Source organism: Clinocottus analis, unplaced genomic scaffold, assembly GCF_023055335.1.
Source record: "Clinocottus analis isolate CAN_PGR_092001 unplaced genomic scaffold, fCliAna1.0.p SCAF_23, whole genome shotgun sequence".
NCBI lineage: Eukaryota > Metazoa > Chordata > Actinopteri > Perciformes > Cottidae > Clinocottus > Clinocottus analis.
This window is the reverse complement of record NW_027175965.1, coordinates 8,572,816-8,595,916: the sequence shown is the minus strand read 5'-3', so window position 1 is coordinate 8,595,916 and position 23,101 is coordinate 8,572,816. Positions and strand designations below refer to the sequence as shown.

The following is a 23,101-nucleotide window of genomic DNA, read 5'->3' as shown; positions in this document are numbered from 1 at the left end:
ACATTTCTATCACAACACGTTAAAAGACCAGCTTAAAGAATGTAATGTCTCCAAGCTACACTACAGAAACTGGTTTCAGTAAGTTTCCCTCAGGTGTTGAGCTCAGCTGACCTAAGAAAACACTGTTGAATCTTTATATGGAAACTATATGTGTTACTAGTCAAATTCGACGAAAGCTGCTTGAAATGTACATTAAATGATGTGTTCAGTAACTTTGGATCATGGAAACTAATAAATTGAATTGACTGTCGGACTTTTAATCGATGTTTGATTGAGCAGGTCTGAAAGCTTCAACATGACGTGTGCATCTGTTGCCTTCAAGTGCTGACGGACGGATCGAGATTGAGAAACGGCCACAGCTGTAGTAAGGCAGCTAAATTCATTTATATATCGAATGATTAAATTCTAATAAGAAATGTTGAACGTTTCTATTTTTCATCCAATACGAGGTTTATTTGTCAGTCAGGATTTTAAAAAGTGCTGTAAATAAAAGTTTGTGGTCATGTGTATAGGTTTACAAAGACTGTAGAAAAAGAACCGATCAACTGATGAGAAACGGGAAACTCCAACAGCAATTGAACGCACCACAGCAACAGAGCCAGTGAATACATAAAAACTGTCGACTCGACATCTGCCACATCAATGACAGGAAAACTGTGTTTGTGTCGTGGTTTTACTCTCACGTGAGATACAAGTGATTATGTGAGCTTGCTGCTGTTTTTGTTTTTAGCATGACGAATAAAACAAAGCCAAAGTTTTTCAAAAGACTGACAACCCAAACCCCCTCGCCTCATCTGTCGTGGCACCAGGAGTCTCCGTGTGGACAGTACAAAGAAACCGGAGAAGACCGAAGAAGGGTGAGCGCTGCTCCTTTCGCTTCACTAACCACTGTTCGTCAACTCAGAAGTTATATAGTTTATCAACGAGCTCCTCTTTGTGTGCTGCGAGTTATAATTAGCTCACTTTAATGTTAACTAGTGGGCGAGAAGCTGCTTTATCGGCTACCTTGAATGTGTAACGTAAAGCAGTGAATGGTGTTGTGACTCGCGAGTCTGACTTTATGTGAGTTGAATTAGCTCTTATTACTTTGTCCTTTTTTATTCTCCCATGGTTTCAGTTGCAATTAACATTTTGTCGACAAAAGGTTTTACTTTCATTTCTAAAGCACGTTACGTTAACATAACGCAAATTACGACCCTTTCTGATTAATGTCTTTAAACATACACAGTCAGTACCAGCAATCCGCTAATCTGCTAAAACATAATTTGTATGCATTTTTCTTTTCCTGTGAAAATACACGACGTGTGTTTGTGAACGCAGAGAAATACTGTGCTATCATCTATTGGCCGAATTTACCAGAAAAACTCCCCGATTTGTAAAAATAAGTATTCAAGAGAATTAAAAGTGCAGATATTTAAATTAAATGCAGATTAGCTTCGGTTTAGCCAGCAGCTACGTGCAATTTGATGGTGCAGTAATAGCAACTGAATTACTTCTATTTAAAACAACTTTCATAGGTGAAGGAATGTGAAGTGTTGTCTGGGGGCCTATTTCAGTGAATAGGTTGGATGGGTTCATATAGACTACCTATATTGTACATGCTGCCCTTGTACTTTGAGCTTTAGATGGTTTTCTTTATCTTGATGTTCACGGTGTTGTTTGGTTGTACTTCAGCTAGCTTTCACTGATGGTATCTAGTTCTCCTTGTATTAAAGATGTGTGAGTCTTTTGTTAACCTGCCAGTTGGGTTTGTGCTGCAGCTTTTATTTACACCGATTATTTGTTGTTCATGTCTTATGACAGTTTTATTCATGTGGTTGGAAAAACCTCCTTCCTGTACGCCAATTAAATCAAACTTCTCTCACTGACAGGCTTTCTTTCAAAATGGACTCAGACGTCTGCCCCGCTGATCAGTCGGACTTCTTGTGTTCTGCAACTGCTCCTGTTAATGACACCTCAGGGTTTGAGATTAGCAGACAACATATTGTGGCAGCGCCGCAAGGTTCAGAGGTGGAGGACGTTGACGGCTACAATCTGATCGAGCCTCCTCCTTTAGACTGGAGGTCAGACTCCTCCAGTGAGGCGGGCTCAGCAGATGACCTGGATGACACCAGCTTCCCTCCTTCTGTTGACAATCTGGACGAGGCAAGTCCAGGTGAGGCAGTGTTACTACCTTTGGGCATGATTGACACCGCGGCTCCACGCAACCACATGAACCAGCAGGAGCTTCTGGAAAATATCTCAGTCCAGAATGTTGAGGTGAAATGGGAGGAAGCGGATGAAGCAGTTGAGGAAAAGGTGAGGGTTGAGGACTTGGAGGTTGTTGGGGATGAGGTAAGCGATGTGGAGAATATTGTCAGCGAAGAAGTGGAGGTTGTCACCAGGAGATCAGGTGATGAAGATCACAGCCGCATCCACACCTTGCTCGGCCATCTCCAACTGATGGGGGAGGAGCCTCATCGAAGCCGGCGGACGCCACCTCACCTCGCCCAGCACCAGTACGCCGGCTGGGCTGAGCTGGAGGCGTGTGCTCCCTCCCTGCCAACACAGGACAGCACTGAAACCACCGGGCTGCTGTTCTCTGAAAGCCACCAGAGAGACCTCCTGGGGCTGCTGCAGTACACAGAGATCAGCGCTCCACAGAGTCCCGTCTGTCCGCCCCTCAGAGGAGACATGGATGCCGTGGTGTCGGTTTCCTACAGCCAGGAGGATGCTCATAGGTTCTGGGGGCGTTATGGGAACGGTCAACAGCAGCGGCACCGGGAGGACTCTGTCACCTCCCTGCCCGAGGACGAGTACCCCGAGCCAGTTTGGATGAAGCTGGGCGAGGAGCCTCCAGAGGAAGACGAGGCCGCTGCGGAGAGCGAGCAGGTGATGGAGCTACTGATTCTATCATCAGCTGAAAAGGGGATGAATTGTAAACCCCCGTGTAGTTATGTCAAGATTGATTTATTGACTCAGTTTCTACAGAAGACCTTGTTGCTCATGCAATTTATAAAAGTTTCAAACTACTCACTGTGATGTGTATATTATACATTTGTGTGAAAATATGTATCAGCTTAAACAAAGTAGATTAATTGCATTTGTTTATCAATAGAGAAGTTGAAGTTCAACCCGTCATAACATTTAATTTGCTAAATAACTTATTATTAATTTAGAAAATTACCTATACATTCCTCTTGAACAGTTTATATTTTATTTTTGTATCTGGTTCATTTCAGTCTGGACAGTTCATTCATTTATCTTTCCGCTGTCTTTGCAGAGTGCTGATCATCCCTCATATAAAGACGGTGAGTCCCTTCGGCACCGTTGTCTCTTAGAAAGATGGATTTCTTCTTTTCTGTGTCAAATTTCACAAAGTCATTGACTATGTTATTGTGTGTTACTCTTTAGTGCCCGGTCCGTGTGACCCTGAAGACCTGTTGGATGGAGTGATATTTGGGTCCAAGTACTTGGGCTCAACTCAGATCAAATCAGAGAAGAACCCGTCTACAAACGCCCGGATGACGCAGGCTCAGGAGGCTGTGGACCGCATCAAGGTGAACGCTCACAGGAGATGCACTGCAGTGGTTGTTACTATGTGGTGTTATCCTCTATTGAGGCATTAGCTGTTTTGTTTTCTTCTCAGTGTGACTTTGTGTGTTTCAGGCTCCAGAGGGAGAGTCCCAGCCAATGACGGATGTGGATCTGTTCATCTCAACCCAACGAATCAAAGTTCTCACCGCTGACACTCAGGTATGTTTTCCTACCGCAGAGGATGAATTGGCTGATTCAAAACGGTAAACGCCCTGTTCTGAACCGTTTTTTTAATTCATTTGGAAAGAAATATTAACTCCATTGACGTGTGTCATCATATTACAGTCATATGATTTAGTTTATAGCTCAAAAAACACATTTTAGTGCCCAGTACCTGTGTATCTGGTTTCATCCAGTTAGGTAGTTAATCAACAAAGTTATTGGAGAAGTTATCAAAAAGCTATTGACGTAAAATATGTCAAACCTTGCACTGCATCGATGTCTAAATTTGTCATTTTTGTTGATTCTTTGTTTATTTTTCCATCACGAGCGTGAATAAAATGCCGGAAATGTAATTATATTCACGATTTAATGAAAAACCTTTTCTTTTATAAGGCACTTTCAAAGTCTCTCCTTCAGGCTGATCTCTGGCAGCAGGATCCTGAATATATAATCTTATGGGGATTTAACATGAGCGCTTTGCAGTTATAGTAAAGTCTATTTTCTTTCGCTATGTAGTTAAATTGTCAGGAGAGTCAAAGTGGGTCATTTTCTGTCAGCTCTCTCTCAGCATGGCTGGTTGCATGAATGTTCTTGCATTAAAGAACACTTCAACTTCACAGATGTAATAGATTTAGATATAACGTCTGCTTAACAGCAACATTTAACATACAAGAAATCCCTCAAGTCACACAATTATATTTGCAAAGTTCATATTTGACTTGTGAATTACATTTTTTCATCAATGCAGTGCTTTGTGGAAGCAGTCTCTGCTTGCAAGTAGAGTCCCAGACAATACAAATGTAACTGACCAAACAACAAACAAATGCATATAATGTGTTCTTTGTATCTCAAGCAAGTTTTAAGTCTCTGCAAGTTGAATTGAAAACCAAACCTTCCTCTCTTCTCTCGGTATATAATATTTATGACACCCTCATGTCTCGTTTCCACTCAGGAAGCCATGATGGATCACGCTCTGCAGATGATCTCATACATTGCAGACATTGGTAAAATTGTGGTCCTGATGGCACGAAGGAAACGTAAAGGGCAGGATGGTGGCCTCGCCTCCAACTCCTCCTCCGCCTCCGGGCCTCAGAAGAAGTGCCTAATGGTCTGCCACGTTTTCTCCTCTGACGACGTGAGTTACTTTATTGAAGGGCAATTTAATAGAACAGGAAATTAAACTGCTGTTAAAAGATGTTTATTGTGATGTTTTGAAGTTTTCCCTGCTCTGTGATTATGGTCATTATTGTTTCTACAACTTCATTGTTTCTATTAATCTGTAGTTTTGAGTCTTTAGCTGCAGAACTCACTAACTGGCCAGCGAGTCAAGACATTATCAAGGTATCTTTAGCCCCTTTTAGTGTTGTGTCTCAGATCAAATGAGCTGTTTTTGGCTGGACAACAGTTCCAGCTTCGGCTTGACCTGGTTTCCTTCCATCAGACAGCCAGCGAGTCCTGAATGTAAAAATGGTCTGGCTGCCGTCCCAGTTTCCCACTGTTGGCAAGACTGAATAGGGGGAGGAAGGGTTTCTTTTTAGAAACTAATTAGCTGTGGGATACTGGAGGCCATGAGGCCACTGCTGCGTCTACTGCTAGTTTTCCCAACTTAACTCTTTTATATTAAAAAAAAAATATTTTCAGTACAATTCTCAATGGATGGGCCAGTAAATGTAACAAATAACTAATTAAACCGTAAAGGCCGTCTATTAAAGGAGACATGGGAACTATTGGAGACTTGATGCTCTGTTTGTCTGTTTTGGGTGTAACGTGTGTTTTTATGTGTGCTGTTTAATGTTATGCAACTAATTGGCTTGTAAATGCTCATATGAAAATGAAGGAAGAATAGTTATTTAACAAATTGCAGCCTGAGTCAGTTGTCTCTCTCCTCCATCTCTCCATCCAGGCCCAGGTCATAGCACAAGCTATCGGTCAGGCGTTCGGAGTGGCGTACCAGCAGTTTCTTCAGGCCAGCGGCATCAAGGCCAGCGATCTGAGGCCCGGCGAGTACAGTGACTATCTGGAAAGTCAGGAGCTCTACAACGGAGACCTGGCCCACTTTTCTGACTCTCAGAACATCAGAGATGTAAGCAGAGTGATTGTGACTACGCGTCTTAGAAATACATCTGAAGGTGGCCATTAATAGACGTCATTATGATGTAATTTAATATCATTAAGGGTTTTCTAGTGCACATGTAAGAAGAGTCGTATAAGGTGGTGCAATAAAAAATCGATATCATTAACATTGATATTTAACCTATCTTCATTGTGACCCCGTCAACTTTCAAATGTAGGTGGTTGTGGGGAAATAACTGGTGAAGCAAATGCGAACATTTCCATTCCTGTGTGTTTCTGTGGCTCAGGTGGCCATCACCAAGGCTCCGGGGGAGATCTTGGGCCTGGCGGTGGTGGAGTCCGGCTGGGGCTCCATCCTGCCCACAGTGGTGGTGGCGAACCTCCTTCATGGAGGCCCCGCTGAGCGGTGCGGCGAGCTCAGCATCGGGGACCGCATCATGTCTGTAAATAGCACCAGCCTGGTGGGTCTGCCCATCACCACATGCCAGAACATCATCCGGGTAAGAAGCCACACAGGGAGGAACACATTATTTCAACAACACTAATTATTATTATTGTTGTTGTTATATTGTTGTTGTTATGCTGGAATAACAGATTTCCATATTTAAACACTGTACATTTGAGTGATTTTGCCTTTTTTTATGCACTAGATGGCACTAGTGCTTTCTAGTGCATACATCCGCATAAAGAAGGTATAAATCATGCGGTTGTGTATAGCCAGATTTTTTAAAGATTTGTCGTCCTATTAAGGTTTGAAAAAGAAGAGAATTTAGAAGTGTTTGCAGGCCTTTAGATCAAAACTGAACTAATTGAAAACTAATCATGAATAAAGAAGTTCACCAAGAAAATAATTGACAATTTGTCGTGCACATACGACATCCTCTGTCCGGTGACCTCTCATCGGTTCAATGCTGCTGTTACAGTAGTTATCTAATTCACATTTTGTTTCTATCTCAGGACTTAAAAAGCCAAAAGTATGTGAAGCTCAGCATCGTCCACTGCCCGCCAGTCACCATGGCAATTATCAGGAGGCCAGATCCCAAGTTTCAGCTGGGCTTCAGTGTGGAGGACGGCATTGTAAGTCAATATTCATATCCTCTGTGTAACACTTATTTTCATCCCCACAATTAGTTCTTTAAACGCTTTTTTTTGTGGTGCATTTTGTCCTTGTTTTGAAAAGTAAAAAAAACAACTTCCCCTCTCTTCCCGGTTGCAGATCTGCAGTCTGATGCGGGGCGGCATAGCAGAGAGAGGAGGCATTCGCGTTGGGCACCGCATCATCGAAATCAACGCGCAGAGTGTCGTCGCCACACCACACGACAAGATCATCCAGATCCTGACCAACGCCGTCGGAGAGGTGAGAGGAGGGGGGGTGAAATGTTTGCATTCAAAATATGTAATTCCACGAAGTAGTCCACTTTCCATAGTTTACTTATTATTATGACATATTGTCACAGTTAAACATTTGTTTTCTTTCCAGATTCACTTGAAGACCATGCCAGCCTCAACGTATCGCCTCCTAACAGGACAAGAGCAGCCGGTGTTTTTATGAGCACTTCCTGCTGCATTAAGGACAGAATACTGCAGAGTGCAAGCGACATGAACTTTTGCCAAACTAAGAAAATATTATGCAATTTATCATACAGCATATCCTATGCTGTTGTCACACCACTGAATACAACAAACTGGTCTTGTATTTTTAAGATGTAAAGTGCATTGTTATATTGTAAAGCATATTTTAAAGCGACAGAGATAGATGGTAGCTTTCTGTTCATATTTATCTGATATATATAATAGTGCAGGCAGTAGCTGAGATGCAATAATTCATAAGCAGAATATATTTTGACTTCACTAACTTTTTACATGGTGTTGAGTATGCTGTACTCTCGAGTTTTTGGTCTTCCAGCCTAGTGTGTTGCCAGTGTGCCTCAGCTAAATGTGTTCGCAGGAGAATTGTTATTGAATAAGGACAAAGAGTCTGTATTTTTCATTATGATGTATCTCCACACGTGTATTTCAAGTGTCTTTCCCACACATTAGAGCGCTCTGGCTCATTTATACAATGCTTCCCTGAATGTGCCTGATATGAAGCAGATATCATGCACAAGAGAAGGTAACTGCCTTATATCATAGAGAGACGCATATACTTTAAAGAATTATCTGTTTTGGATGTTCATTAAAAATATATGTATGATATCTTCTTGAGGTTATTTATTGAGATTCAGTCCTCGCTAAAGAGTTTTCTTTTTTTTGAATATGTTGTCTTCGCAATATGTAATTGAAAAATACAGTATATTAAAATTGATAATAGCACAGTTCTTTGTAACAATTGCAAATACAATGCCAATAATTCATATCTCTACTGCTCTTTTACAAGTATACAATGCTGCTTGTGCTAATAAAGTAATGTATTTTATTTACGTGAGTAATATTATAAAACACATTTTCTGTGAGCGTATACATAACACAGCGCTGTCAATGCCTGACCAATCAGCTGTCTTCAGTTACCAAAACATAAACACAAGCCAATCAGATTCTTTACCGGCTTCTCTTGGTCCCGCCTCTAGATTATACTTTGGCCAATCAACGAGCGCGTGTGGGCGGGACTTTCTTCAGCTCAAGGCTGCCGCTGCGAAAACAGTGGGGAAATGAAGAGTCAATGACGAGCTACCGGCCGTTGGTGTTTCCGCAACACTGAAAGAAGATTCTTCTATCACCCATTTTACAAAAAGGTAATTAAAAGCGATAGTTAAACGAGTCTCGAGAGCACACTAGGTCTGTGTTTTGTTTTCGAAAAGGTCATCAACCATCACTATGTGGCATGCTAGTAAGCTGTATCCGAATGTAACGTTAGCTAAGTGTTTTCCTCTTTTAGCTTAACTCCCACTATTAACTAACGTCGGGTAAATTGTGTGCTTCAGCTACTAGTCATGGGTGAGCAAAACAGGGAACTAAACTAGTCATTGTGGTATAATAAAGGTTAAATGCCTAATGATAGTTGGTAAAAGTAACCAGTTCTAGTGATGGTAACGTTAGTTAAGTTCATTTCAACCCATATTGTGTCATGCAAGATGTAAAGTTCACTTCACATCAGCTTACTATATGTACTGATGTATATATATATATATATATATATATATATATATATATATATATATATATATATATATATATATGTAATTATTGCCATTCACACCCTATATATATCACTACAGTGGATACTATACCTGAAAAATTGACTTTAAGGTGACACACTGTCTATAGATGCAAAAGAAATTAGCCTGGCTCCATCTTTCTACCTGCCATAAATCATTATCCAGAGGTTGAGATTATTTACTAACTACAGCACAAACAGGAGGACGAGGCCGTACTCTCGAGGCGTTAACAGAAAAAAAGTAAATGTTAAAAGTCTCTGAGTGAAACAGGTAAGCTGTTAGGATCAGGAGGCTTTTGAGATCAAGTAGGGGATTGTCCATCTTGAGCAGATCACAGCAGGCACACAAGACAACCTTCACTCACAACAAATATAACAACAACCTGATGGATCCATCACATACAGAGCACCTTACCTTTCTTCGCCACATAGGTGTCTAAATCATGACACATACAAGTTTAAAGTTGTTTCGTGCTGAAGTATAAACCCAACTGTCCTCAGACACAGTTGAGTCCTGCAGGGCAAAGGTCAGCGACAGTTTCTCACGACAGTCCTCACTTATAATGAGCTTATTCATCATAGACATCAGATGTCAAATTACCACATTTTAAAGAACAGCCGCAAAAGCCAATAAGTATTTTATTAACACTTAAAAACAAAAATAAATAGTGCCTCAAATAATAGCATTTAACAACCTCCAGAGATTTGTATTTTGGTCTGTGAATAAATACAAACACGATTTGGGAAGAGAGAAGAAAAAAAAAACACTAACTCAAGAAATTTACACAAAAGTCAAATTGGGTTATTTTATATCTAGTCTATTATTTACATTTATTTGGACGTGTATATATCTGTATCTGTGTACCGGTATTTTACAGTAATTTGCCTATATTTGATATGTGCGATAAATGCCCTCAGCTGTAGTTGAAGTGGGGACACAGCAGCCGCATGTGACAACAACTTGAAAACTAGGACGCCCTGCTGACTTTTTCTTAACACAATTTGTGTTTTCCAGCTTTGCATCATGGCCAGGTAGCCGTTCAGGGAGATGGGATTTTTCCGACAGCTTTCCCTTCTGCTTTGGAAGAACATCACATACCGCAGGAGGAACAAGGTGGCCACATTTTCATTTAACAGAACGTCATTTAATTTTTTGTTGAATATGATATGAAATGTCTGAAGTTTCATTTAAAAAAATCAAAACTGTCTATCTGTTTCTATCAGGGTTTGGAGATAGTCCTGATGCTCTCTAACTGAAGTCTATAAAGGTAATTGATTGTTTATAACACTTTCTATGTTTTCCTCTCATGCAGATCCAGCTGATCATCGAGCTCCTATGGCCACTCTTCCTCTTCGTCATCCTCATCTCGGTTCGCCATTCACACCCTCCCTACAAACAGAGCCAATGTGAGTGATCTCATTTAAAGGGTCTTTTCAGTCACACACTCACTCACAGTTCAGAAAATGGCTTCATGCCAATCAGTTTAGGAGGATTAACTCACTGAGAGTGAGTCTTGTCGGAGCAATTGTTTTCCCAACCTGCCGTGTTCTTGACCTTCTTTGAGAAGTCTCCAATTAGCATAACATGACAAGGTAACATAATTAAACACAACACCACGCTACATGACACGATACAGGCCAGTCGGTTAATGCCTTAATGTCAACTTTCCAACTTTAAATAAACCAAAAAAACACAAAACAAACCTCGCAGATGACTAACTTCCATTATTCATTGTTGATACAAGGGATACAATATTCACAAAATGTTTAACTTAATATTTGTACTAAATACTAATATTGTTTATCAAGTAAATGAGCGGACACTAAGCATTGAGAACAGTTGTGCACTTTATTATGCAACATACAGCACATTTTGCTTGTGAGCAGCAACAATTTGCCACCTGTGCATGTGTTTTTGTTCATTTCTTCTTTCTTAGACATTTACATAAAGAAGACATTAGAAAATGCTTCTTGTTTCCTGTTATTTGTCTTCTTTAGAGTTAAGGAAGCTCACACGAGACTGAAGATAATAACGTTATAATGTGCTATCAGTTGTACAAAAAAAACACAATATTAGTTCACACAACAGCAGTTTTCGTTGTGTTAGGATTCTTTTTCAGTCGGCTGCCTGAGATTGGGTTTCAGGTCACTGCCACAGTATTTTCATTGTTTCGGGCTAATCTCCTGGTACTGAACTGTTTGTCTTTCTTGTTCTTTTTCTTCGCTTGTAGGTCACTTTCCAAACAAAGCCTTGCCATCAGCAGGCACCTTGCCCTGGATCCAGGGAATTATCTGCAACATCAACAACCCGTGCTTCCACAGCCCGACACCAGGGGAGACGCCGGGCCAAGTAGGCAACTTTGACAACTCCATGTAGGTAAACTGGATGTAAAAGATGGATAGCTGTCTGGAGTGCTGGAGTTTACCAGAGGATCATTTTGAGGAATAAAATAGCCCAAAAAATAAACAAAGAAACTGCCGTCAGTCAAAGTGTATGGTAGGATTAAACATGTCGTTTATTTAGAAAAACATCCTCAAGTTGTTATTGACTTTAAATTCAATTTGTTAGAGCAAGACAACTGTTGACCAGATTGCAATGTTGCTATGTACAGTTTACTGCAGCCACGGTTTAAGACCCACTTCAGTGTTTCTGAATTATTGCTTACTTATTACAGATGAGACAAAGCAAGACAGTCTTTGAGCGAGATTATACTTTTTCAGTCACTGGCTGAAAAGAACATACTTTCTTCTAGCATGTTCTAGCTTAATCCCTACAAACAGATACAGTACATTCATATTCAGAATCTGCATGTAACTGGAACAGATTTTGGCTCCAGGGTTGGTTCTAGCTTATCACCAACAGTTTGAGTACTTTGCATGACCTTGCATTAGCACACCTCAAATGAATAGTTGGACATGTGAATAAACCTGCATACTGGTATTCATGCTCCTAAAGCAGATCAGAAGACCGATATCACTCCCATGCTCTGTACGCTATATTTGAAGTAGCTTTGCACAAAGACTGGACACCGGAAACTAAAACTGTCTTCCAGCACCTTAATGGATCACTATTAGCATTTTATATCTTTGGATAATCCTCATAAAAACGACTTTTTATGTGTCAGACTATTCATTGATTCTACTTTCACTAACCCAATTCAACTTTTTGTTGAAACTATTAATTTCTTTCCTTTGTTGATGTAACTGCTAAGTAGCTACATTCGTGTAGCGCTTTTGACAGCTTTACAAGTTGCTACTCACACAGAGCTACCTTGCAAAGCTGCAGGACCTGACCATACATTGCTTTTTTTTCACTTTGGTGCTTTTATTTGCTTCTGTGGAACTCCTACATCTCTGATCTGAGAACAATGTCTTTCAAGCATAGAAACAACCACATTTACAATTCTCCAATCCCCCCAGACTGTCTCGTCTCTTCGTGGACGCGCAGACTGTTTTGTCCTACAGTGGAAACCGGAGATTCTCTGGCTTTCAGGACCTGATGGAGAGTGTCCGGAGGCTGGGAGAGAGACCTGGAGCCTGGCCAAGTACACCACAGCTAGTTTGAATCTCCTGTAGCACTGACCTGAAGGGATTTCTTGACATTGTGAAATTTCAACACATTGATTGTCCACGGTCTCATTTTAAACCCTACTTGCCATAAAGTGAAATATATGTAATTTGATTTACAATAATGACTAAGTTAATAAATGTTGGCATGTAGAACACACACAAAGTGGACGCAAGTCTATAATGTCAAGTTATATCTTCAAGGTTGTTCTCCATGACTTGTGAATTAATTATGTGTATGGAGAAACTGAATAGAGCCTTGGCTTTTGTCAGTGAAGTTGCATTGTGGTTTAAAGGTTAAACAAGGTCGGTGTGTGGTGAAGTCCAGGAAGACAAGGTCACCACAATGTTTGAGTCAGTGACTACAACCAAATGAGCTCTTCAAGTCAAATGTCCAAACTAATGAAAAAGCTTGCTATGCATATGCTAGTTGTTGAATGACTTAAAAAACACCTTTCTTTATTAAACAAAATCTAACTAACAAATAAATACGTTGAATTGATAGCAGGCTCAAGTCCCTGCAAGGTATCAATACAACAGAGGCATTGAATTCATTTCGGAGGCAGTTCTGTTCCCAGATCTTCCCAGAGCTTACAGTAGCAGCCAGTAGCTGATCTGTGTGAACGGCTTCAAACAGGTATCGAGTTACCTGATGAATGTGTCCATTTACTGCTGTTGTGCAGCAGCACAGACCGGCCGTTTTCCCTCTCTGATGCGGACGGATTCAGTTACATGACTACCCCCAGACACACAATTGATGAATGAAATGAAAGCAGGTTCTTCAGTGAGGTTTGTCAGCAAAAAAAAAAAAATCTCCCCTCCCGCCTCCTACACACCTGCAGACTCCCACAATCCTTACTCACTAATACTATAAACACACACGTTGTTCAACCTCAAAATGATTGTAAACGTTTCCCAGGGTAACATTGTTCAGGGGACAGAAATAACTTAAATAATAACATTAAACCTCACAATGAAGTGTGACTTTCCAACTCCAACGCGACGATAGAATATTTATCTTGAGCTGAGTGGAATTTATTTTTAGGAATTTCTTATAAATATTATATTTATGGAACATTTTTGGTTTGGTACCTGCCTGATAAAACAGACTAAAATCAGCCAACCACAGGCAAACATTGTATTCTAGGTTTCAGGCAGTGATGTTAAATATGGAATTATTAGAATAAGTAAGAATCATTAGAAGCCATTCAAAAACTGCAGAGCAACAAACAGCATAATCCAACAGAGCACAATCTAACCGGCAAACAGTTTTATTTGAAACTATCTATTCACAGTATAAATGGTTATTTTGGATGTGGACTTTTATTTGTAGCACTGGGACGCACCTAATGTTTGGGTTTCTGCCGTAGATCTCCCGGTAGAAGAATACCTGAGAGCCAATGAGACGTTCTCCAGCTTCCTCCTGACCAATGGCAACCTGTCGTCTGTGACTGTGGACCAGCTGCTGAAGGCTCGTCTCAATTTTCAGGTGAGTTATCTGCTGAATATCCTTCAGTAACAAACAGACGTAGAAGTTTCAAATACAGAAAAAAAGGTTATCGCTATACCTCTGCTTTTCTAACATATTTAGTTAAACATTAGTTTGAGCCTAACTCTATTAAATGTAAATGTGGGGCATCAATTTCATCCATCCAGGTTGCTGTGGCTGGCGCTCAGCTGCAGCTCAAGGACTTGGTGTGTAACGCCAGCATGTTAGGACAGTTTTTGAAGGTGGACCAAGGAGAAGCCGCCATGGATGATCTGCAGACTGAGCTGTGCAACCTGCCAGCTGACGTCCTGCGGGAGGCTGAACGCATTTTTCTTTCTCAGCTCGACTTTACCAAGTTCTTCACGGTAAGAATCGGCTGCACCTTTTGCAAAAAATACTTTGCTCACCAGTGCAAAAATGGATCCGAATGTGGTCTTGGACTATAAGTACCGTCAGTAAACCCGTCTGTCGGTCCTTCCCGTCAGAGAGAACGTCTGATGGCGAACGCCGGTGACCTCAGGGTCATCAGTCAGGCCGTCACCTCCGTTTCCCAAGAGCTGGCCGTCCTCGTCGATGACGTAAGAACACACGGTTTTTCATGTCCGTCTGTGTCTTTATTTCGTTTGACAGTCTCTTGATTGGACAAACATTTTGAGAGGTGCTTTACATTTATTTCATTATGAATTACTCACTGTAAGCAAATCAGACTGTCATTAAATTGATTTTTATTTTCAAGTCATAGTGTGACTCTTTAATTGATGAGGCGACATTATTTTTGAATATTTATCTGTTTTTATATAATGTTTCTCTCATTTTCTGACTGATTAAAATGTACCAAATGTTCGCCCAGAAATTACAAAACTCTTTATAATCATATATTTTGTATATCTACTTTCTCCCTTCCTCCCTTCTCTTCTTTATTTCCTTCCTTCTCTGTCTCCCGTCAGTTCTCCTCTCTGTCCAGCTTTGCGGACATGAGCGCAGCGCTTCGTCTTCTGTCTCCGGAAAATCGCTCAGCTTTGCCCAGAGAGAGTTTTCGTGCTTTTTCGAGGATCATGTGTGGTCACCCTGAGGTTGGCGGTGAGCGCATCCCGTCACTGAACTGGTATGAAGACAATGACATCAAGTCCTTCTTAGGAAAAAATGGGACTGAAGACACAAACCCGGACCGTGACAACGACACCAGTAAGAGGCTCTGATGTGATTGGAAACATGTTCTGATATTTTAACGTTAAGTGAATGGTTTCCACCGCAAAAGTTTCATTTAAGTGCTTGCTTTTTACCCCAGCAAGTGCTGTTTTCAATTAATTTGCAAATTGCAATTCATCATAAATAAATAGAAAACCAGGTTTCTCATTGTCTGATCCATTTGTGATCGTTAAGATCCATAGCGATACCAAAAAACGGTTGTTTTTGTCTAATGTTTGAATTGTTTGTGCTTTTCTCCATGCAGCTCCTTTCTGTAAACGTTTGATCCACGGTCTTGAGTCCAACCCTCTGTCTCGCATTGTGTGGAGAGGAATAAAACCTTTGTTTATTGGAAAACTGCTCTACACACCAGACACTCCTGCAGTACAACAAGTCATGAAAGAGGTAGAGTCAAACCTCAGAGTGTCCATCCAATGATTGCCACCTAACTGACTCCACTAGGGACGAGTTATCGTCGGCATTAATAACCAACTTTTAAGAACGATTGTACAAACTAACTACTACTTTGTCTGCTGAAGATGAACAAGACTTTTGAGGACATGCAGATCCTCCAGGAGCTGAATGCGGCCTGGATGGAGGTGGGACCGCAAATCAAGAATTACATGGAGAGCAGCGTGCAGATTCAGCTGCTGCAGGTCTGATTCATCTCTCTTGGGGAAGGACGAGTGTGGGATGATGCTGAATATATATTGTTCTCTGTGTGGTCTTCAAGTAATGAACAGAAGTCAATGTCCCCAAAAGTCATGAATTGGTCAACTCTGTGTGTGTGTATGTGTTCCAGAATTTGCTGAGACGGCCAGAGGTCGCAGTACTGGTCAACCTGCGCCTGGAGAACACGTCCTGGACGGCTTCACGAATTGCACGTTTTCTGTCCACGCCTTCACCAGATGCCCAAAGGAAGCCCAACGCGCCGCCAACCTGGCTGGACATCTACAACGATCTCAGCCACACCATCACCACGCTCGCACAAGTCACTGAGGTTCTCGTCCTTTGGCGTCGTTGTTTTCTCTTCATGCATGTTTTTGTTTATTTTTTCCGATAGGGCCAGCACTTTTGTGCTCATTTCTATTCTTAACAAATGCAATGGATTGGGAAAATAGTAATTTATAGTTAATCCTGTAAATAGTGCAAGGTTTAAGTAATAACTTCAGCTTCTCTTCAATTTTGTTCATCATTCATATCTTTTGTGTTTCCTATTATTCTCTGCAGTGTTTCTCTCTGAACAAGATGGAGGGGTTGGAGACCGAGGGTCAGATGATTGACAGGGCTCTGGAGCTCCTGGAGGACCGGGAGTTTTGGGCGGGTTTGGTTTTCCTGCTGCCCAACTCCTCGTCCACTGACCTGCCGCCCCACGTCACCTACAAAATCCGAATGGACATTGATGATGTGACCCGGACCAACAAAATCAAGGACAGGTACTGAGAATTTTGTGTCGTCCTTTAACGTTACTAATGCAGAACCTTTTCAGTGAAAATGCAAGTAAACTGGTTTCAAGTTGTTGTGCCTTCTCAGCACTATTTCAATAAATACAAATATCTTTTTGGTGTTTTTTTTCATCAGATTTTGGGATCCTGGTCCAGCAGCAGACCCATTTAATGATATGCGCTACATTTGGGGTGGCTTTGTGTACGTTCAGGACCTGGTGGAAAGAGCCGTGAGCCGCGTGCTGACCGGCGTTCAACAAACAACCGGCATCTACATCCAGCAGATGCCTTACCCCTGCTATGTGGATGACGTGTGAGCCTCATTCTGTTGGAAACTAATATTTCAAGAGAGTGGTTTACATGTCAGAACATGTAATTTCAACTGTTAAAAATGGTCCCAGACTTTGAATAACATTTAACTACAATCTGCTTTTGGACTACAACTACATCATTACTTTGCTTCAGCATATAAATAAAAAATGTTGGTTCCCATTATAACAGTTTCCTCCGAGTGCTGAACCGCTCTCTGCCACTCTTCATGACACTGGCCTGGATCTACTCGGTGGCGATGATCATCAAAGGCGTGGTGTATGAGAAGGAGGCGAGGCTGAAGGAAACCATGAGGATTATGGGTCTGGGAACGGGAACGCTGTGGCTCAGCTGGTTTATCAGCAGCATCGTTCCTTTCCTGGTCTCTGCGGGGCTCCTTATCGCAATGCTGAAGGCAAGACGACCACTCACTCAACACGTTATATTCTATATAAAATGTTCTGATAGTAAAGTTGAGAGTACTAAAATGTTCAATAGTTTTATTGCATATTGTGTTGTTCAACGTAAAAGCTTTGCTTTATCTGAAACGTGTTTCCATGGCCATCGTGTTGTGTCGATAAAGTGATGACATGTTAGATAGATATGAGCACTGCACCATGATGGATTGATGGTGGCATACAAGAGCGAGGCCATAAATCTAGTTTGTCTTATTTCCAGTGCGGGGACATCCTGCCATACAGCGACCCGGCTGTTGTGTTTTTCTTCCTGACGGCGTTCGCCACCGCCACCATCATGCAGTGTTTTCTCATCAGTACATTCTTCTCGAAAGCCAACCTGGCTGCAGCATGTGGAGGGCTGATCTACTTTGGCCTTTACCTGCCGTACGTACTGTGTGTGGCTTGGAGAGACCGCCTCAATACCACCCACAAAGTCTTCGCTGTGAGTCAAATAATAATTGGTCTAATCAGAGAGTTCAGTAGTTGTATGAAAATTAACTTAATGAACAGATAGAATTGGAACATTATGTCATGACATTGTATCTAGTTTATTAAACGAAACTGAGCTTCAACACCCAAAAGTATCCAAAGCATTTCAAGTGTCCTTTAAGATTGAAAATAGTTTGTTCCTCTTCCCCCAGAGTTTCCTGTCTCCTGTGGCGTTTGGCTTCGGCTGTGAGTATTTCTCTCAGTACGAAGAGCAAGGCGTGGGCATCCAGTGGTACAACCTCCACTCCAGTCCCGTGGAAGGAGACTCGTACAGCTTCACCACCTCCATCGTCATGCTTTACCTGGACGCCTTCATCTACGCCACCGCGGCCTGGTACATCGAGGCAGTGTTTCCTGGTACGTGGATTGGAACTATATCTGCACAAAAGAATATCAATTCATTTAGAGAAAAGATCATTTAAGATGGGAAAGCTGCAACTATGTGTGTGTGTGTGTGTGTGTGTGTCTGTGTTTCACCAGGTGAATATGGGGTCCCCCGGCCCTGGTACTTCATCTTCCAGATCAACTACTGGGGCGGAGTTCCCCTTGAGGCCGGCATGCCGATCCCCCCTGCACCCACAGAACAGGATGAAGGTACAAAAAAAAATTATAAATATGTTATAAAATATATGGTTTAACAGTTTGTAAATAGAAGTGATACTACTAATAAGTTCCTTGTTTATTGTCGTCATTTTGACAGCTGTCTGCAGTCGTCTCCTCTGGTCAAAAGTCTCTGCTGCTTGTTTTGTTTTGTGTTGTGTTTAATCCAATACACCAAAAGTCAAGTTAATGTGCTGAGACAATAAGCCCATTAAGTATAGAGGTTAAGAGTACAAGGAGTCTGAAGCTGAGCATGATCATCAGTCCAGACTTTACGGTGTTTCTGTTGTCATGTGTCGCTGCGTCTGGCCTGTGTTCTCCATTAATCTCTTTTATTTTAGACTTGACTCCTGTAGTAAAGTAAGAGGAGTTACGTTCTCGGCTAGTAAAAACATATCCTGACCCTTTGGCTGAGGATTTCTGCTCACATTCTTATCAATTATAAATCACTGTGAGAGCAGAATTAGCACGAGGTAATTAGCCATTGTATCGCCCCCACATTTATATATATATATATATATTGAACAGTACATTGTCCCCTCTAAATACATACAATTGTTTTCTTGTCATCAGAGAACATTGAACCAGAACCCACTGACTTGATCCTGGGTGTGAGCATCAGAAACCTGGTGAAAATATACAAGAAGGGAGCCAAACTAGCCGTGAATCACCTCAATCTGAAGTTCTACGAGGGGCAGATCACTTCTTTCCTCGGCCACAACGGAGCCGGCAAAACCACCACCATGTAAGGAACAGGACCGAGGACTGAAAGTCGATCACAATCAGCACTGACGCGTTCTATCATTGTTTGTCTGGGTTACAACATTTTGACACAAAATGAATCACTTTGGTCGTGTACAATTTCAGCGGATGTGATGTTTTGATGTTTGCCTTTTGTCACCTAACTTATTGCATTGTTTTGGGGCTTGAAAATGATAAAGAACAGTGAGAAGATTTAGTTACTACACCAGCAGCAGCACACATATGCCCACAGGAAAAGTCTGTAAAAAGATAAGAGATTTTTATCTCATTTAAAGGGGAAGGTGTGCTTCAACAAATATTTATTCTGTGTCTGATGTTTGTTAGATCTGTCCTGACTGGCCTGTTTCCACCGACCTCGGGCACTGTGTACATCAAGGGGCTGGACATCCGTCACGACATGGACATCATCCGCAGGACGTTGGGAGTTTGTCCACAACACAACGTCCTGTTTGACATGTAAGGCCGACGTCTTTCCGACATCTTCAATGTTCTGTCGGTGAAAACTAGTAACAATTACACACATTGTTTTTGAATTACTATGGTTAGTTTCAATGGATTACAGAAATTCCACCTGTTAGATTTCATACAACCAGCTTCTTTTGAGAGTCTATAAAATGCATTTTATTATTAGTAAAAAATAAAATATATGAAAATTAGTCGCATTAATATAAAATAGATGATTGTTCTAAAAACGTTACCTTGTCTCTGTGTCTCTCTCAGACTGACGGTGGAGGAGCATGTGTGGTTTTACGGCTGTCTGAAGGGTTTGTCTGAAGAGGAGGTGAAAGCCGAGCTGGACACTCTGCTGGAAGATGTCGGCCTTCTGCATAAACGACACGAACAGACCAAAAACCTCTCTGGTAAACTTACTCGTTTTGATTTCTGTATCAAAACAAGACTTGTGTATACATGTTTTGTAGAGAAGGATGTCAACTGTGTCTTCCCCCTCCCTTTGTTTCTCCGTCAGGTGGCATGCAGAGGAAGTTGTCTGTGGCGATAGCGTTTGTCGGAGGCTCTAAGGTGGTTGTTCTGGATGAACCCACGGCTGGGGTTGATCCATACTCGCGCAGAGGAATCTGGGATCTACTGCTCAAATATCGCAAAGGTGAAGGATGGCATCTGTGAAGCTCATTGTTTTACTGATTTTGGGGGGTTTCACCTCAAGCCAAAAAGGCCAGAAAGCAATGTCAGCCTGAACCGTCAAACCAACACCACGGTTTGGAGCGACAACCTGATAGCTTTATTTGTTTTTACTTGAATTGAAAGTCTTCATAATCACCCAAGAGTGGGCTTTATAAAGTGCTGAATAAATAGAGTATGCTTTGCCTGATCCAGATTTTCTATCGTAACCTTGCTGTAAAACCTCAGTGTACTTTTCTTTTGGCTTTGATATAGAAACTGGCAAAATATAACTCCACATGAACCTGAAAGCAATTGCAAGCAAAAATCTAAGACCAACATGAAACACCTGTAAAATATACAGATGACAAGAGAAAGAAATAGTCCATAAGTTACGTTTCTCTCCATCAGACCGGACCATCATCCTGTCCACTCACTACATGGATGAGGCAGAGCTGCTTGGTGACCGGATCGCCATCATTTCCCAGGGAAAGTTGTGTTGCTGCGGCTCACCGCTCTTCCTGAAATCCCGCCTTGGATCTGGCTACTACCTCACTATGGTGAAGAGGGAGGGACTGGACACCAGCACTCCCAGCAGCACCAGTATCTGCACCAGCACCAGCACCAGCACCAATAAGCTGCCTGCTCTCAAGGTCTGTTTTTTTTCTTCTTTCTTTCTGTGTTTTTAATTATCCTGAAAAATTAACATATGCAAGCTTTACATTTTTGTTATTACATGAGTCTTCAAGATATCCATCGTTAAAATTATGGAAAAATAATAGTTTAGTGTCGATCTATATCGTGGAGAAAAAAGAAGTTCACTAACTTAAATGGGATAATAACAACAAAGCAGGAGGGAAACAAAGATGAAAAAACAAATCTTTGTGTTTCAGGACAGTGAGTCATCCATGAGTGAAGACACCGGCCTGGGAAGTGAGGGAAGTAGCTCATGTGAGTGTTTCACTGCCTCACGACCTCTGCAGTCAACTAGTGTTAGTTAAATGCAGCACTAAGGTCTTACTACTGACTGCATGTTCCCTTTTCTTATCACTGTCTTCACTGCAGACCTTGCGGCATTGCTCTCCCTGGCCCAGCAGCACATCCCGGGTGCGAGGCTGGTGGAGGAGTCGGGGCGCGAGGCCGTGGTCAACTTGCCGCAGACGGCAGCCAAGGACAGCAGCCTGGCCATCTTCCTGTCCGAGCTGGATCAGAGGCTGACCGAGCTGGGCATCAGCAGCTACGGTCTGTCAGACAGCACACTGGAAGAGGTGAGACATTGACTTTGTTTTGATGGATAGATAAATAAGCTACTTGATCCACTTGCCAGAAACCTTCAGAAAACGCTCTTTCTTTTATTAAGCTACCGACGTACAGTAAACGACTCAGTGAGTGCCAATAAAGGTGCTAATATTGGTAGCTTTGTTTAGAGAGTTTCTATTATTGTGTACTTGTTCCTGTCACTTGCATCATTTGCTAATAGCTGATGAGAGAGATTGAAAACAGAAGACTGGAGGACAGGGAAGTTGTGCTGGGTTCAAAAACTGAAGGAAAAGGCTCAAGGCTTCTTCTGCCCTCACTATGCATGGAGGTCCACATTTCTGCAGCAATTACTCCAAGAAACACTTCAAATGTTGTCTTAGTTATCAACTGTAGTGATAGTGACCAGCTTGATTATCAGTAAACCGAGCACAGAAAACCTACATTGACATATTACACATCAACAATCATAAAAACGCTATAGTAAAAAAGTACACACAACAATCAGCCTGCATTGCTTTGACACGCTAATGTTATGTGTGTGTGTATGTGTGCGTGTGTGTGCCAGAGCTTAACCATGCTTTACCTTAAAGGACGGATATTTGTGGAGCAGCCGTGGTCTTAATGGGTTTAACGTTGGCATCAGATTAGCTCTGATAGTGGAGTCCATCTCTCAGTCCTAGGTACTCACCCTCTGCTACGCTGACCTTTGTAAGTCTGCTTGACGCTTTTTTTTACTGCCACCTGCTGTCTGCAGCTTCCGCTAAAAGGGCCCAAAGATCACTTTTTCAAAGCAGTTCATCAAAAAAGTGAAAATCTTTTGAAAACCTCGTTGCAGCTTAAGCAATTTAAAATGAATGAAGCTGCTTTGAGTGAGAGTCATCTCGGGTAGAGAGAACGTGTCCATTGAGTCACAAATAAAATGATCCACCCGCTGGAAGAACATCTTGTTGAGGAGTTTAATATCGTGGTCGTTCGCTTTTAGATCTTTTTGCGTGTGGCGGAGGAAACAGGCGTGGATGCTGAACCGGAGCTGCAGGCCGGATCTCCCCTCAGGCAGCAGCCAGCAGCTGAACATGTTGAGGAACCAGAGACCGGTATGCACAGACCCTTACAGACATATAGATATGTGTACATACCACACAGTGTTTCCATGTACAGTCAGTCTGCTGTTTCATCTCCAACTGTGATTGTTTGTTGCCATAATGCTGCCAGGAGGGAAAAAGTTCCTAAAGCAAGGTACCTTTAGATCCTTCTGTACTGAAATATAGAGATGTATAGAAAAAGCTGTGTTTTCAGTTTCCCACCAGATTAAATACACTACATGTTTCCTCGCTGTACCTTTTAAACTATGAGCCAACAATTAAAAGAGATTTTGGGTTCATGAACGTTGATATGCACACCAACATTTCTGCACTGAATGTATATTCAAAATTTGTTGTTTGTCATGTTT

At 41.7% G+C, this 23,101-nt stretch overlaps 2 protein-coding genes across 2 annotated transcripts in view; both read left to right on the top strand.

Moving 5' to 3' along the window:
• The first annotated feature begins 591 nt into the window (after positions 1-591).
• Positions 592-8,007, top strand: si:ch73-40i7.5 (amyloid-beta A4 precursor protein-binding family A member 3). Its single transcript, XM_068589706.1, has 11 exons — positions 592-857; positions 1,872-2,871; positions 3,263-3,290; positions 3,394-3,539; positions 3,649-3,735; positions 4,691-4,873; positions 5,642-5,821; positions 6,099-6,311; positions 6,769-6,888; positions 7,028-7,168; positions 7,292-8,007. The coding sequence occupies exons 2-11, from the start codon at positions 1,885-1,887 to the stop codon at positions 7,361-7,363; spliced, it is 2,157 nt and encodes a 718-aa protein (XP_068445807.1). The 5' UTR covers positions 592-857; positions 1,872-1,884; the 3' UTR covers positions 7,364-8,007.
• A 447-nt stretch (positions 8,008-8,454) lies between these two features.
• The window catches only part of abca7 (ATP-binding cassette, sub-family A (ABC1), member 7), a 26,127-nt gene continuing 11,480 nt past the window's right edge, over positions 8,455-23,101 (top strand). Inside the window, exons 1-27 of the mRNA XM_068590058.1 lie at positions 8,455-8,543; positions 9,981-10,079; positions 10,279-10,372; positions 11,197-11,338; positions 12,386-12,510; positions 13,903-14,021; positions 14,189-14,386; positions 14,507-14,599; positions 14,969-15,206; positions 15,475-15,614; positions 15,749-15,865; positions 16,012-16,209; positions 16,440-16,645; positions 16,791-16,967; positions 17,156-17,378; positions 17,642-17,863; positions 18,063-18,267; positions 18,391-18,504; positions 19,084-19,255; positions 19,597-19,728; positions 19,993-20,132; positions 20,240-20,377; positions 20,803-21,044; positions 21,285-21,342; positions 21,457-21,659; positions 22,634-22,745; positions 22,864-22,887. Coding sequence (XP_068446159.1) covers positions 10,014-10,079; positions 10,279-10,372; positions 11,197-11,338; positions 12,386-12,510; positions 13,903-14,021; positions 14,189-14,386; positions 14,507-14,599; positions 14,969-15,206; positions 15,475-15,614; positions 15,749-15,865; positions 16,012-16,209; positions 16,440-16,645; positions 16,791-16,967; positions 17,156-17,378; positions 17,642-17,863; positions 18,063-18,267; positions 18,391-18,504; positions 19,084-19,255; positions 19,597-19,728; positions 19,993-20,132; positions 20,240-20,377; positions 20,803-21,044; positions 21,285-21,342; positions 21,457-21,659; positions 22,634-22,745; positions 22,864-22,887 — 3,898 coding nt within the window. The 5' untranslated portion in view covers positions 8,455-8,543; positions 9,981-10,013. The remainder of the gene's footprint in view (positions 8,544-9,980; positions 10,080-10,278; positions 10,373-11,196; positions 11,339-12,385; positions 12,511-13,902; positions 14,022-14,188; positions 14,387-14,506; positions 14,600-14,968; positions 15,207-15,474; positions 15,615-15,748; positions 15,866-16,011; positions 16,210-16,439; positions 16,646-16,790; positions 16,968-17,155; positions 17,379-17,641; positions 17,864-18,062; positions 18,268-18,390; positions 18,505-19,083; positions 19,256-19,596; positions 19,729-19,992; positions 20,133-20,239; positions 20,378-20,802; positions 21,045-21,284; positions 21,343-21,456; positions 21,660-22,633; positions 22,746-22,863; positions 22,888-23,101) is intronic.

What these genes read in the sequence shown, in the direction of transcription:
- si:ch73-40i7.5 (XM_068589706.1), top strand. Translation starts at nt 1,885, where the DNA reads ATGGACTCAGACGTCTGCCCCGCTGATCAGTCGGACTTCTTGTGTTCT. An exon ending in CATGCCAGAACATCATCCGG is followed by an intron (nt 6,312 to 6,768) that starts GTAAGAAGCCAC and finishes TTTCTATCTCAG; the next exon opens with GACTTAAAAAGCCAAAAGTA. An exon ending in TCAGTGTGGAGGACGGCATT is followed by an intron (nt 6,889 to 7,027) that starts GTAAGTCAATAT and finishes TCCCGGTTGCAG; the next exon opens with ATCTGCAGTCTGATGCGGGG.